General features: G+C 39.3%; 1 protein-coding gene across 1 annotated transcript; it reads right to left on the minus strand.

Moving 5' to 3' along the window:
* Positions 1–7,009: 7,009 nt before the first annotated feature.
* Positions 7,010–15,141, minus strand: LOC143881232 (glucan endo-1,3-beta-glucosidase-like). The gene is made up of 2 exons (XM_077384221.1): positions 15,078–15,141; positions 7,010–8,121 (listed from the first exon to the last, which is right to left on the minus strand). The coding sequence occupies exons 1-2, from the start codon at positions 15,139–15,141 to the stop codon at positions 7,010–7,012; spliced, it is 1,176 nt and encodes a 391-aa protein (XP_077240336.1).
* Between the last annotated feature and the right edge of the window lie 468 nt (positions 15,142–15,609).

Genomic DNA, 15,609 nt, shown 5'->3' on the forward strand with positions numbered 1-15,609 from the left:
CGATGGCAGAGAAGAAGGGGAATAGGGGTTAGGGTTCCAATATAAGCTCTGTTTCTCTCTCTATCTCTTTCCTTCCTCTGATTTTGGCGGCTGGAGTTTGAAGAAATGTCCGGACTCTATGGAGATCCACCGGATTCCGATGGGCCACAGGAGAAGATTGGTCGGGGTTTAGCAAAGAATGTAAACGGCTGATCGGAGCTTTGCCGGAGGCTAGCCGGGGGTGAAATGAAGAATGGTTGGTCGGAACTCAAGCTCACCGGAAAATGGAGATCGGAGAAGAAGAAGAAGGGAGTTAGGGTTTGAGAAGGATACCTCTCTTTCTCAGATCTGCTTTTTGACGAAAATGAAAACTTCCCTCTCCTGCAAAAATGGGTTTTTCTGATTTTTTATAGAATCAAGAAGGGAGGGATATTGGCACTACCATCTTGATGAGGGGCGCGGTTCCGCGATTTTTTTTATGAACGTGCGGTTTCGTGCGTCCCATATGGCCCAAGCTCGGCCCTGTTCAGGATAAATTCACCCCCCTTGTCTGATTACACTGCGGTCCTCTCTCGGCTCGTTCGCTAGGCAAACGCGCTCGGATTTCGACGAAATTTTGCAGGGACCTTGGTAGGATCCTACCGTAGCTTAGGGTGAAGTTTGGGACCCTAACTCATTGATTTGGTTGGGTTTTTGCTCAAACACAGGAGGTTTAAGGTACGGTCAAAATGAGGTGTCTACAGTTATCTACAATCAAAATGTAATACTTTATTTCTCTCAAGTTCCCTCTCCCATTTAGTTCGGGACTCCTACAACCTAAAAATTAGGTACATTTATTGAAGAGAAGCTCTTTTGTAAGAGTACCTCGTTGAGTTCACTTTGGAGGCCAGTTTATTAATGAAATCCACACGTAGATAGATACTTGCATAGATAGATATATACGAGAATAGGAAATGGCATCTACCACTAGTGGCAGTAGTAGTAGTGGTGGTAGTAGTAGTAAGATCTGTTTATGTTTACATTTCTGCCAAGTGTCTAAAAGTAGTAGGGCTTCCCATTTCTGTCAAAAACTCCATAGCTTTTGTCACATGCAGGCCCGCGCAGGTAGCTCTCATCATACATGGTGTAAATGTAAGTCTCAAGAGGTCCTCGCCTCTTGGGAGTTCCAAAGGGAATGCGTTCAATCAGACTGGAGATGTATTTCTTGGCATTGACTACTGATGCATCTTGTCCTCCACTGCGGGGCCATCCCGTTGCTGCCACAACAATCTTCACATCGTGCATATTCAGTGCTTCCATGGCGGAATAGAACCCATCCACAATGCAGTCGAACACATAAGTGTACTCGTATTCCTGTTCGCCATCTGTCATGAGAGGATCGTTGGTTGTGAACAAGTAATTGCGGAGCGCAGGCTCTTGAGGATTGTTAACACGCACTGTGTGAGGGAGGATGTTAACAAAGAGTTGGGTGTCATTGGAGTCGAGGATGGGTACTAGGTTTTCTGTGATTTTTTCATCGAAGGAGCAAGTGGACGGGGGACTGGTGGGGTCGTACGAATCAAGATCATTCATGCCAACGGTGGTGGAAACTTTGATCATATCCTTGTTAGTTAATACTGCTTGGATTGCGTCGTATATGTTTCTCATGGCAGGAAGCAAGTGATCTGAGTCCTTAGTGAGCAGTGCCTCATTACCAACGCAAATGTACTTGAAGTTGATACCTTTCAAATAGTCACGTATGTGTTTCTTAACCCATGAATTTGCAGTTGCAGGATTGGTGGCGAGTGATCGGAGATCCGAGTTAGGAATGCCAATGCTGACTTCGAGTTGGCTATTGTAAAGGACATCAAGAGCTCGAATGTTGGGCTTTGGAAGCCACATTTTGGAGATTTGATTATGCTTGTAGCGTTTGATGGTTTCTGTGACTGACGGTATCTTGTTTCCGTCTCTTCCATAGACGAAACCCACAAAAGAAATATTATTTTTTTTCTTTTTGATCGGCGCAAGAATAGCCATAAAATTATTATTGCCATCACCACCACGACCACCACCATGACCATGACCATCATCATTGTCATCATCGCCATCATCATCATCATCATCATCATCATCATCAACAGGATCATCGGCGTCATAGACATAATCACCTATATAATAAATGAATAGCTAGTAATGAAAATATGTGTGCGCGCGCACGCATGTGTGAATTCTCCTTTCCTCCCGCTACAAAAAATGTTCCGAGTCCTAAACAATTTTTTCTTTATCCTAACTTTTAAATGATTTACCTCATTGCCATGATTTTTTTTTCTGATTTTTGGCTGATTTACCTCTTTTTTTTCTGATTTATTTACCATGAATTTAGTTAATTAATTTACCATGAACTTTGTCAATTTTACCTGAACTTTTGTGGATTTACCCGATTTTTTCAAAGCTGATTTTCTTCAAATTTTTACTGATTTACCTTTTACTTTAACCGATTAACCTTATACTTTAGTTCATTTAATCTAAACTTAAGCCTATTTATCTTTATCTTTTGCCTATTTACAATGAGATTTTGCAGATTTTCTCAACTTCTTCCCAAGCCGATCCATCCAAACTTTTTACCCATTTATCCCGAACTTTAGGAAAGATATTCTTAACCTAAGACGATTTATCCAAAATTGTAGCCGATTTACCCTGAATTGTAGCCTATTTATGCTGAATTCACATATATCCTAGGCACTTTGTCTCCCTTTCCAATGTGGGGTCCTACAATCCACCCCCTTAGGGCCCGGCATATTCGCTGACACATAGTTCTGCGGGAGGTACGCCTCTGATACCATTCTGTCACACCCCGACCCTTTGTGTAATTAATCCGATTTTGGGACTCAACCCTCCCCGGTTTTGTTCTCCAACAGCACTAACAATGCTTGACCCACTCCACACAGGGACCCAACCTTTGGAGATGCTAAAAATGAGTCTACTTAGGGAGGGGGGTTCACCATCGCAGAAGGCATTTCACAGATGGGCTGCTGTGTGTGAGAGCAGCCACACAAGTTCACTATTCAGCAGATCTTGTCGTATTCATTTAATTCATTTGAGCTAGCTGCTCTCACATGCAACACCCAGCTGCAAAATGCCTTGTGTGATGTTCCCTAACAAATCCCTCCATATATATGTATATATATGCCTGCGGTAAGCAGCATGCATAGGTAAGCTACTTTCGCAAACTCTTAAATCCCTTTTTCCTATATATATAGGGAATTGCTACGGTTCATCGTAGAAGGCATTTCGTGGAACAACTGTCGCATGAGAGTGCAGCCATATATGCTCAGATTTTGTCTTATTGACTTAACTCATCTGACTCATGCGACAGTTGTTCATGAGTCCTAGCAAATCCCATGTCTGTGTGTGTGAGAGAGAGAGAGAGAGTTACGATCAGGATGGGGATTCCATGCCATTGAGGGAGACGAACACACTCTACTAACACTCACTCAAATGCTCATAGCCCAACAGTTACACCCTCCTCTTATGGATATATAGTTGAGTAGGTGCTAGATTTTTCTACACCCTCCCCTTTTAAGTTTTCCACTAAATGTCTAACCGATCGACTCGAGGCCTCCTAACTCTAGGGACACTCACACGACAGGACACACCATATCAATACAAATCAGGACAGCCTCCTAACTCTAAAAACACCCCAAACATCTAAGACATACTCCTAACACTAGGGGAAGATCTTTTTGAAAAGGTTTTGAAGAAGTTTTGTATTTTTGGAAAAACTTTGAAAAAGTTTATTTTTAAAGGTTTGGCTGGACTTGGGATGTGGATCCCAAGCTGCATTACGTACCCTGTGGAAAGGGATCAAGCTAACGTAGTTCGGAAACAGATTTTCCTACTACTCTCCTAATGACTCAAGATTTTTGAGATTTTTGATTTTTCAGATGTTTTGATGTTTTTGGAATTTTTGACACAAGAGGACAGAATCCTATCATTATGAGGGTAGGACAGACTTCTGATATCCCGCAAAGGTTTGACAGCATCCTATGCTTTGCGCGGAAGGCTGGATGGAATCACATCTCTGCAAGGGTTGGACAACATCCTATACCTTGCAAGAAACTGGATAAAATCACATGACTTGACGAGAGGTTGGACAGAACCCTAACCTCTATGATGATAGGACAGACTCCTGATCTGAAGGACTTACTCCTATGCTAAAGGACTGACTCCTAGATTAGTGACTCTAAGAGAGATGCTAATGAGATAAGGCATGTCTCCTAAAAAAAAAGAGATAAAGAAGGGTGCTAGTGAGACTATGCAAGTCTCCTAGACACAGAGGTTGGCAATTGATGTGGAGATTGAGCCTGTGAGGCGGTTTTCTGATAGGATCAATGAAGTGAGGGAAGAACATTTTCCAATCTGGGCTGGAATTTCACTAGTAAGGAAGTTATTTGCCAATTTGAATTCCTTCAAAGGATCTGCTCCTCCAATTTCTGAAGGAATGGTTCCATTGAGTTGATTATCACTCAAATCAAGAACAGCAATGGCCTTCAATTCCCCAATGCTACTAGGAATCGCACCCACAAGAGAATTCCAAGAAATATTCAAAAACTGCAAATTGCTGAAAATCCCCATATCAGATGGAATTCCACCAGAAAATGTGTTATCAGATAAGTCCAAGACCTGAATGTTCTGGCACAATGCATTTGCCGATCCCAAAGGAGGATTTCCAGCTACATCAATTATTTCACTCCATGAAATTGAATTTCTCTGCAAACCCAGTCGAGAAAGCCACAAGGGAAGATCACCAGTCAACGAATTGCGACTTAAATCCATGGCCAATAGGCTTTTGCAACTACTCATAGACTCGGGCAAGCTCCCAGTTAACCCATTTCCAGAAAAATTCAACTTCTTTAATAACGTCAGATTCACAATCAAATCATGGATCCTGCCAGAAAATCCATTGTCCGACAGATCCAAAGTCTCTAGGCTTCCCATTTGCCCAATCCATGATGGAAATTCCCCAACTAACTGGTTTGCCCCCAAACTTAAAGACCTGCATATGGTAAGCTTCTACATTGAATCTGGAAGGCTCCCTGACAGTGAATTCTCACTGAAATCCAGTGATTTCAAAAGCAAACATCCTCCAATATTGTAATCATGAAGAATACCAAAGGGGTAACTTGGCTGAAACAACATATTAAAATTTCCTGAAAGAGCATATTCTTAACAAGACATTTGCAACTCTATACCCCCTTTTTTTTTTTTTTTAAACAGATCAAGAACAAATCAGATGCACACAAAATAATCAATCAACATTCAACAATTTCAGAGAAATCATTAGACCCAAAATTACATCATCATTTCTATCCAGCTATTAAAACCGAAGGAATAAACAAGATCAAACCTGATTGATGGGGGAATTTCAAGTTGAGCAGGTAGAATACCTTGGAGCTGATCCAATCTTCTGTTCCCTTTTGTTAAAAAGATAGTGATGGATTCCAATGTAACTGATGTTGAGCCCAAAATCTTCGCAATCCGATAACTATTCACTCTTTCTCCTTCTTTGATCTCTCTTATACTGACGGAGAACGAAATTTTTGCCGGAAATTGGTCGGACCTTCGGCAAGGTGATCGGAGAAAATGAATTCCTCGGAGATGTTGAAGATCACCGGAGCAATGGATATGGCTGGAAGTTGTGAATCCAGTGATGGTCGAGATCTTAGATTTCCCAAACTCTAATCGATTTCCTCTCCAAGATTCAGATATGATTCTTAAGAATTGCCAGAGAAAATGAAAGGTATGGTTGCTCGGTCGAGGATATAAGCACGATCGGAACTCCGGCGAGCTTGCCGGAGAAGAAGATCGGCACTCTCTCTCTTATTCTGCGCAGATCTAGGGTTTTGAAGCTAACAAAGAGAATTTAAGGTCTCGAATGAAATCAAAAGAAATAGAAAGTGCAGGCTAGAAAGATCTTGCTAGAGAGGAATAAGCCGAAGTTAGACGGAGCTCCGGCGAGCATGTCGGAGAATATGATCGATGGCAGAGAAGAAGGGGAATAGGGGTTAGGGTTCCAATATAAGCTCTGTTTCTCTCTCTATCTCTTTCCTTCCTCTGATTTTGGCGGCTGGAGTTTGAAGAAATGTCCGGACTCTATGGAGATCCACCGGATTCCGATGGGCCACAGGAGAAGATTGGTCGGGGTTTAGCAAAGAATGTAAACGGCTGATCGGAGCTTTGCCGGAGGCTAGCCGGGGGTGAAATGAAGAATGGTTGGTCGGAACTCAAGCTCACCGGAAAATGGAGATCGGAGAAGAAGAAGAAGGGAGTTAGGGTTTGAGAAGGATACCTCTCTTTCTCAGATCTGCTTTTTGACGAAAATGAAAACTTCCCTCTCCTGCAAAAATGGGTTTTTCTGATTTTTTATAGAATCAAGAAGGGAGGGATATTGGCACTACCATCTTGATGAGGGGCGCGGTTCCGCGATTTTTTTTATGAACGTGCGGTTTCGTGCGTCCCATATGGCCCAAGCTCGGCCCTGTTCAGGATAAATTCACCCCCCTTGTCTGATTACACTGCGGTCCTCTCTCGGCTCGTTCGCTAGGCAAACGCGCTCGGATTTCGACGAAATTTTGCAGGGACCTTGGTAGGATCCTACCGTAGCTTAGGGTGAAGTTTGGGACCCTAACTCATTGATTTGGTTGGGTTTTTGCTCAAACACAGGAGGTTTAAGGTACGGTCAAAATGAGGTGTCTACAGTTATCTACAATCAAAATGTAATACTTTATTTCTCTCAAGTTCCCTCTCCCATTTAGTTCGGGACTCCTACAACCTAAAAATTAGGTACATTTATTGAAGAGAAGCTCTTTTGTAAGAGTACCTCGTTGAGTTCACTTTGGAGGCCAGTTTATTAATGAAATCCACACGTAGATAGATACTTGCATAGATAGATATATACGAGAATAGGAAATGGCATCTACCACTAGTGGCAGTAGTAGTAGTGGTGGTAGTAGTAGTAAGATCTGTTTATGTTTACATTTCTGCCAAGTGTCTAAAAGTAGTAGGGCTTCCCATTTCTGTCAAAAACTCCATAGCTTTTGTCACATGCAGGCCCGCGCAGGTAGCTCTCATCATACATGGTGTAAATGTAAGTCTCAAGAGGTCCTCGCCTCTTGGGAGTTCCAAAGGGAATGCGTTCAATCAGACTGGAGATGTATTTCTTGGCATTGACTACTGATGCATCTTGTCCTCCACTGCGGGGCCATCCCGTTGCTGCCACAACAATCTTCACATCGTGCATATTCAGTGCTTCCATGGCGGAATAGAACCCATCCACAATGCAGTCGAACACATAAGTGTACTCGTATTCCTGTTCGCCATCTGTCATGAGAGGATCGTTGGTTGTGAACAAGTAATTGCGGAGCGCAGGCTCTTGAGGATTGTTAACACGCACTGTGTGAGGGAGGATGTTAACAAAGAGTTGGGTGTCATTGGAGTCGAGGATGGGTACTAGGTTTTCTGTGATTTTTTCATCGAAGGAGCAAGTGGACGGGGGACTGGTGGGGTCGTACGAATCAAGATCATTCATGCCAACGGTGGTGGAAACTTTGATCATATCCTTGTTAGTTAATACTGCTTGGATTGCGTCGTATATGTTTCTCATGGCAGGAAGCAAGTGATCTGAGTCCTTAGTGAGCAGTGCCTCATTACCAACGCAAATGTACTTGAAGTTGATACCTTTCAAATAGTCACGTATGTGTTTCTTAACCCATGAATTTGCAGTTGCAGGATTGGTGGCGAGTGATCGGAGATCCGAGTTAGGAATGCCAATGCTGACTTCGAGTTGGCTATTGTAAAGGACATCAAGAGCTCGAATGTTGGGCTTTGGAAGCCACATTTTGGAGATTTGATTATGCTTGTAGCGTTTGATGGTTTCTGTGACTGACGGTATCTTGTTTCCGTCTCTTCCATAGACGAAACCCACAAAAGAAATATTATTTTTTTTCTTTTTGATCGGCGCAAGAATAGCCATAAAATTATTATTGCCATCACCACCACGACCACCACCATGACCATGACCATCATCATTGTCATCATCGCCATCATCATCATCATCATCATCATCATCATCAACAGGATCATCGGCGTCATAGACATAATCACCTATATAATAAATGAATAGCTAGTAATGAAAATATGTGTGCGCGCGCACGCATGTGTGAATTCTCCTTTCCTCCCGCTACAAAAAATGTTCCGAGTCCTAAACAATTTTTTCTTTATCCTAACTTTTAAATGATTTACCTCATTGCCATGATTTTTTTTTCTGATTTTTGGCTGATTTACCTCTTTTTTTTCTGATTTATTTACCATGAATTTAGTTAATTAATTTACCATGAACTTTGTCAATTTTACCTGAACTTTTGTGGATTTACCCGATTTTTTCAAAGCTGATTTTCTTCAAATTTTTACTGATTTACCTTTTACTTTAACCGATTAACCTTATACTTTAGTTCATTTAATCTAAACTTAAGCCTATTTATCTTTATCTTTTGCCTATTTACAATGAGATTTTGCAGATTTTCTCAACTTCTTCCCAAGCCGATCCATCCAAACTTTTTACCCATTTATCCCGAACTTTAGGAAAGATATTCTTAACCTAAGACGATTTATCCAAAATTGTAGCCGATTTACCCTGAATTGTAGCCTATTTATGCTGAATTCACATATATCCTAGGCACTTTGTCTCCCTTTCCAATGTGGGGTCCTACAATCCACCCCCTTAGGGCCCGGCATATTCGCTGACACATAGTTCTGCGGGAGGTACGCCTCTGATACCATTCTGTCACACCCCGACCCTTTGTGTAATTAATCCGATTTTGGGACTCAACCCTCCCCGGTTTTGTTCTCCAACAGCACTAACAATGCTTGACCCACTCCACACAGGGACCCAACCTTTGGAGATGCTAAAAATGAGTCTACTTAGGGAGGGGGGTTCACCATCGCAGAAGGCATTTCACAGATGGGCTGCTGTGTGTGAGAGCAGCCACACAAGTTCACTATTCAGCAGATCTTGTCGTATTCATTTAATTCATTTGAGCTAGCTGCTCTCACATGCAACACCCAGCTGCAAAATGCCTTGTGTGATGTTCCCTAACAAATCCCTCCATATATATGTATATATATGCCTGCGGTAAGCAGCATGCATAGGTAAGCTACTTTCGCAAACTCTTAAATCCCTTTTTCCTATATATATAGGGAATTGCTACGGTTCATCGTAGAAGGCATTTCGTGGAACAACTGTCGCATGAGAGTGCAGCCATATATGCTCAGATTTTGTCTTATTGACTTAACTCATCTGACTCATGCGACAGTTGTTCATGAGTCCTAGCAAATCCCATGTCTGTGTGTGTGAGAGAGAGAGAGAGAGTTACGATCAGGATGGGGATTCCATGCCATTGAGGGAGACGAACACACTCTACTAACACTCACTCAAATGCTCATAGCCCAACAGTTACACCCTCCTCTTATGGATATATAGTTGAGTAGGTGCTAGATTTTTCTACACCCTCCCCTTTTCTTGTCATAACTCAAATTTTGTAGATAAGAGTTATCCGTTTGGTTGATAAAAGGAAGATGCGATGCCTTCCTCTTCTCCTTTTTTTTTTCATTGCTTTTCTTTTGTGCATTCGGATAGATGAGCATCTTATATTCTGTGTCCATATGTCAAGCACCGTAGTGACTTAGAATGCATCTTTCTAGTAAAGTGACGCATATACGAATTGCCTTTCTGCGAAAGTCCCTAGCAAATCCTATTAGCTGGTTAAAAAATGGATTACTCGAGATTCCCAAGATTCCCAATAAGATGAGCATCTCACATATTTTGATAAAGGAGCCAATTCACCTTATTTTACAATTTCTTATTGGCTGCTGAGTGCTTTTTGGGAGTTGTAATACTTCCATAGCTGGTTAAAAAGGTAAGTTTGCCCCCATTTCAAAACATAGTCGTGATGATATCAATAGCTTATTGAAAATGGGATTTGCTAAAGACCATACATAATGCATTTCGCGGATGGGCTGTTGCATGTGAGAACCGCCACAAAGGCTCAGATTTTGTCTTATTAATTTAATTCCCGTGATGTGTTTGTTCTCACATGCAACAGCCCATCGTGAAATGCCTTATGCAATGGTCCCCAGAAAATCCCATTGAAAATACATTTATATTGATAAGAAGATGGGCTCGAGTATTTGTCGAATCTCAAGTAACTTGTTCCAAGTGACTCAACTTGATACATAGATGCCAATCGAATAACATCAAATATTCACTCTTGGTGGGGGGAGATATCACTTGGGCCTCCAAAAAGCAAACATGCATAACTGGTTTACCATGGTGCTAGAAGTTAGTGCATTAGATGCTTGTTATAAAGAAGCAGTGCGGCTAATTAATGTTGTTAGAAATTCCAGTTTGGCCTAAGCCAATGCCACTTATATCTTTGTATAATGATAGTGAGTTTTGCACTATCATGGGCCTATAACCATATTTATAACGGTAAGTCCAAACATATAGAACTTAATTGAGCAAGGTTCTATATGGCAGCTACATATTCAAGATGGTGAAGTAACGGTTAATTTTGCTATATGAAGTCAAAATTTGGCAGATCCTTTGACGAAAGGTCTCTTAAGAGATTTAATGGTGTCTAAAACACCAGTATGAATTAGACTTTAGCCCATATCAAATAATAACCAATGTTGGAACTTCAACCCAACGCTTGAAGAGACACTAAGTCTTGAGTTCAATGAGTCCAAATACATCATATCCAGTGGTTGCAAGCACTATAATATAAAATAACTTTTCATCCCCATGGAAAATGCATGGTACTTTTAATGTGTAAAGGAGGAGGCTGAGCATACGTGCTCTTAATAGGCTTATAGCATGTTGTTAAAGCGATATAGTTAGAAGGGCACTTTTGATAAGCCTAACTATATGAGTGTGGAAGTGGTGGCACTTTCTATGCGACTTGGTTAGTCTCTAGAGCGCTCATGAAACCAAGATATAAACACAATGCCAATACATGAGTCGGTTTCTAGATTTTGCAAGAGGAGATGAAATCTTATGTGTGAAATGTGTTTGATTAACTGAATATAATAGCTAGTTCAAAGAGAGGTCTACTATGCAATTTTGGTTAACTTAGATGCATTCTCATTAAGTGAATGTTCAAATCATGAGATACCTTCATTTGCACATAATCAAATTGCCAAATCATAGGATCGTATGGTAATGGTCAATATCTGATTGGGTGCAATCTGGATCGTAATATCATGACTAGTCATGTACCAATGGTAAAGTACTGATCAGGTGTAATCAGAGTCGCAGATTGACGATCGGTCGCGATCTGACGTTCACAGGAGAGGACGGAGGTTTTACACAAAACAACAGTCACTCTAGGACCGATCTAGGCCATAGAATCATGATTTGATGCAATCTAATGGCCAGATAAGCAGCCCATTGTGGAAAAGGTGCCATAAAGGGGTGCTTTCAAAAGGAAAAATGGCCAAATATTCTATAAAAAGACCAAAAAAAATTCCATCTGAAGAGAGATACGAAAATAACAAAATGTGAATTAAATCTAAGAAATTCCAAAGCTTCCCCCTCTCTCCAAACCATCTACACCATTTATTTTTGTCGTCTTTCTAGTTACTGTTATTCTGCTAAAACAGAAACAAGTTTTCTCACTGATTTCCAAAATCCAAAGTCGTTCCGGGTTTATTTCCGCTTGTGCAAATCGTCAAGAAACATCAATAGGGTTTGCCTATTGGGCTTCATTATATCTTTAAAGAGAACTCGAGGATCCTCGTTGCACATCACTCAAGTGTTGGGGGTGAATATCATCTTAGAAAAGTGACTTTGTATTACATGCCTTTAAGCATCATTTTGTTCTACATCTCCAACAAGGTTCATCCCAAACACATTTTTCTCTAACATAATTTGTATGCATTGAACATGTGTTCAAATTACATTTTCTTTTGACTCTTCGTCATGATTCACATATGCATATTTATTAAAATTTATCTTGGCATATTAGATTTGGATCCTTTAATGCTAAATAATTCATTAATCAAGAAATGATAGAGGGAAGAACCCCAACGATCAAGAAGATCAAATCATACAAAGAAATAAAGGAAAAACCAAACAAAAAGAACAAAATGATCAAGGAGGGAGGAAGTCGAAAACATCTAACTCTACCCTCGAAACCCCCTCCCAAGCTAGCCTATTAGCATCACTATTTGTCAATCTTCTTACGTGATAAGAAACAATGGCGGATGGCGGATCCTGCCACTCGATCCGAGATCTCATCAATCCACTGTGTAAAACACCTTGGATGAGACTCGCTTCCTTTCAACCATCTTATCATGTTCAAAGAGTCACCCTCTACTGTGACCTTGTTTAGGAGCTTTTGGTCAATTAATTTAGATTTGGATCTTTGTTTATGATATGCTTAGGAAAACATTTTGGACTATTTATCACGATCATCATATGTTCTCATCAGAAATCATGTCATTCTAAGTATCCAATATCTTTGCGGCATTTGTTAGATGCCTTTAATTTTGTCAGATGAAGTCATGCAGCTGCTCGATAGGATGATTTATCGATTGACGGATCATTTAGTCGTTCGACGATTTGTTAGTACAGCTCCTACTAATTCATTTTCTTTGTACTCTTTCATGATAGCGTTTTGGTTCACATATATTCATATATCTAGAGAGAGAGAGAGAGAGAGAGAGAGAGAGAGAGAGAGAGAGAGAGAGAGAGAGAGAGTTAGTTAGTTAGTTAGTTCCATGATATGTATTTAGAATCTTTTCATGATGGTTTACTTAAATAAGTGGATTACAATTCACAGGGGTTTCCTTTGTTTATAAATGATTAGATAACACCATCTCTGACACCTTAAGCTTTTGGAGTAAGTGTTTGTTTCACATGGTATCCTCACGATAGGTCCTAGGTTCAACATCCAACAACTCCTTGATATTAAAAATTCATGTACAGGCCAAACCAAAAAAGATGGGCCTCACGTGAGGGGGAGTACTGAAGTATAAATGATTAAATAACTCTGAAACAACCAGTTACTCCAGAAGCTTAAGCAGATGGAGATGGCATTATTTAATCTTTTATACTTTTAACACCCCCCTCACATGTGGCCCTTCTGTTTTAGGGTTGGCCTACATGTGGCACATGTGGCCCCTCTTTTCGGTTTGGCCATTGCATGTGGATTTTTGTTATCAATGAGGTTTGAAATATGGCCTTTGGCTCTGATATGATGTGAAACAACTAGTTACTCCAAAGCTTAAGCTGATGGGGATGGCGTTATTTAATCTTCAGATTTTTGCTGATTAGTCCCTACATGGCAAAATAATTTTCTAATTGTCCCTAAGAGAAGCTTATTATCCAAGCAGTCCTACTTTTAGAAAATATTTCCTAAAAAGTCCCTAAAAGTAACATACGCCAATTTTCTCCGTTAAAAAAATTAAAATGGCAAATTTACCCCCAACCCTTTAATTCTTAGCGTATTTTGATTTCCCTTCCAATATTTTCGGAAACAAATTAGGAAATAAGCGAAAATAGTATCTCTTCCAATATTCTCGTCAACAAAAAAATCATTTTAGGAATTAAATAAATTTAAAATCCTTCTTAAAAAAATTAAATAGGGTCCTCAAACAAAACCATACGAAGTTCAAATTTTTCTTAGAAATTATTTTCCATCAGAAATATTTTCTTGCAATCAAACCAAGATAGGAATTACCTGGAAAAGTTTGAAAAGAAAAATATTCCTAAAATTTCTTACTTTATTTATTCATGAAGAAAAGATAACCCAAACCAACCCTATTTAATTTTTTTAAGAGCGATTTTAAATTTATTTAATTCCTAAAATGATTTTTTTGTTGAAGTATTTTTTATAAGAATATTGGAAGAAATACTATTTTCTCTTATTTCCTAATTTGTTTCTGAAAATATTGGAAGGGAAATGAAAATTCGCTTAAAAGGATTAAAAGGTTTGACGGGTAAATTTGCCATTTTAAAATTTTTTAACGGAGAAAATTGACGTAGGTGAGTTTTAGGGACCTTTTAGCAAGTAATTTTTTTATTTTGAATTAAAACTTTTCTCGGAACTCCGTGGGGATCTACGGAGTTCCGAGAAATTATTTTTTTGAAACAGAACATTTCTTTGAATTCCGTGGATTCCCACGGAGTTCCGAGAAATGTTCTGTTTTAAAAAAAAATACTATTTTTTTTTCAAATTTTGTGAACAAGTTTCTTGGTCCCCTTTTGTCAATTTTTGTTTACAATTTTCTTGGTCTCCCTTTTGTCAATTTCATTTGCAATTACTTTACAATAATAGTTTAGAAACAAAGATCAATTGTGCCTGAAATATTTATCCAGGAACCTGGACGACACCTTTAAATTCTATTAATATCAAATATTATAACAAGAAAATAGGAGTCGAGGAGGACATAGAACCTTGCCTCTAACCCACCAGCATTAAAGGAAAGACAAGAGAAAAAATAAATACAACTATGAAATTACAACAACTTCTAAATTAAAAGTCTTCATCAATCTTCTGATGATGAGCTTGAGCCTTCCAATCCTTGTATCGTAGCATCTGCATCAAGCCAGTCCTTCAAGCACACACATACCTCCATTGTTTTTTATGACATTTTGGTTCTTTTGTCTTCTAAAACCCTGTTATCTACACTAAAAGTGGACTCCGATGCTACTGTAGACACCGGGGGGGTTAGTAGATCACGTGCCATGACGGATAGCCCTGGATATATTTTCTCATTTGCTTTCCAGTATGGCAAAATTTCAAAAGTTTTCCATTCTTCGGGATTGATATAATGTCCATTTTCCAAATACAATGATAACTCATTGTAAGATACTTCACCAACACTACTAGGTTTTGCTCTTTTTAGGCTTATTAAAGTAAAAATTGGATTATTTTTAGGTCCAGAGCTCGTAGAAGAACTGGGTCTTCTTTGTCCATGTTCCACCTCATATATATGATACATAGACTTTAATAATGATTTAATTTTATTTATACTATTCCCTAAAACTTCAGGATCATTACCGAGGTTGTTATTGCACTCTTCTAATAAGACTTCTAAACCTTGTAACTTAAACCTAGGGTCCATTACTGTACTGAAGGAATATAAAAGTAGAATTTCATTAAAATATTTTTTAAAATTTAGCCTCGATGACTTCAATTATTTGTTCATGTCTTTCAGTTCTATTTTTTTAAAGTAAGCGTGATGTTATATAAGTTACTCATAATTATGTTTGAGGTTAGTTTGTAAACAGCAGAAAAAGCATTAGTTGCAATATAAAAAACTTCAAGAAAACTCATGAAACCCTCACAAGTGTTCCAATCTAGGAGACTTACAGTGTAACAGAGAGGTTGAGGTATATTTTCATTACAAAATGATTGAATTAAAGTTTTATATGGGAGGCAATGTTTGAACATTAAATAAGTTGAATTCCACCTATGTCTAACATCTAATTTGAATTTGGAAAATTCTTTTCCATAGGTGTTGCATAATTTTGCAAATTCTTGTCTTCTAGACATTGAAGAATTGATAAATGCAATATAAGTTTTAATATTT

The sequence above is a fragment of the Tasmannia lanceolata genome, unplaced genomic scaffold (assembly GCF_043159265.1).
Source record: "Tasmannia lanceolata isolate RefF3 unplaced genomic scaffold, GAP_Taslan_0.1 ptg000007l, whole genome shotgun sequence".
Lineage (NCBI taxonomy): Eukaryota > Viridiplantae > Streptophyta > Magnoliopsida > Canellales > Winteraceae > Tasmannia > Tasmannia lanceolata.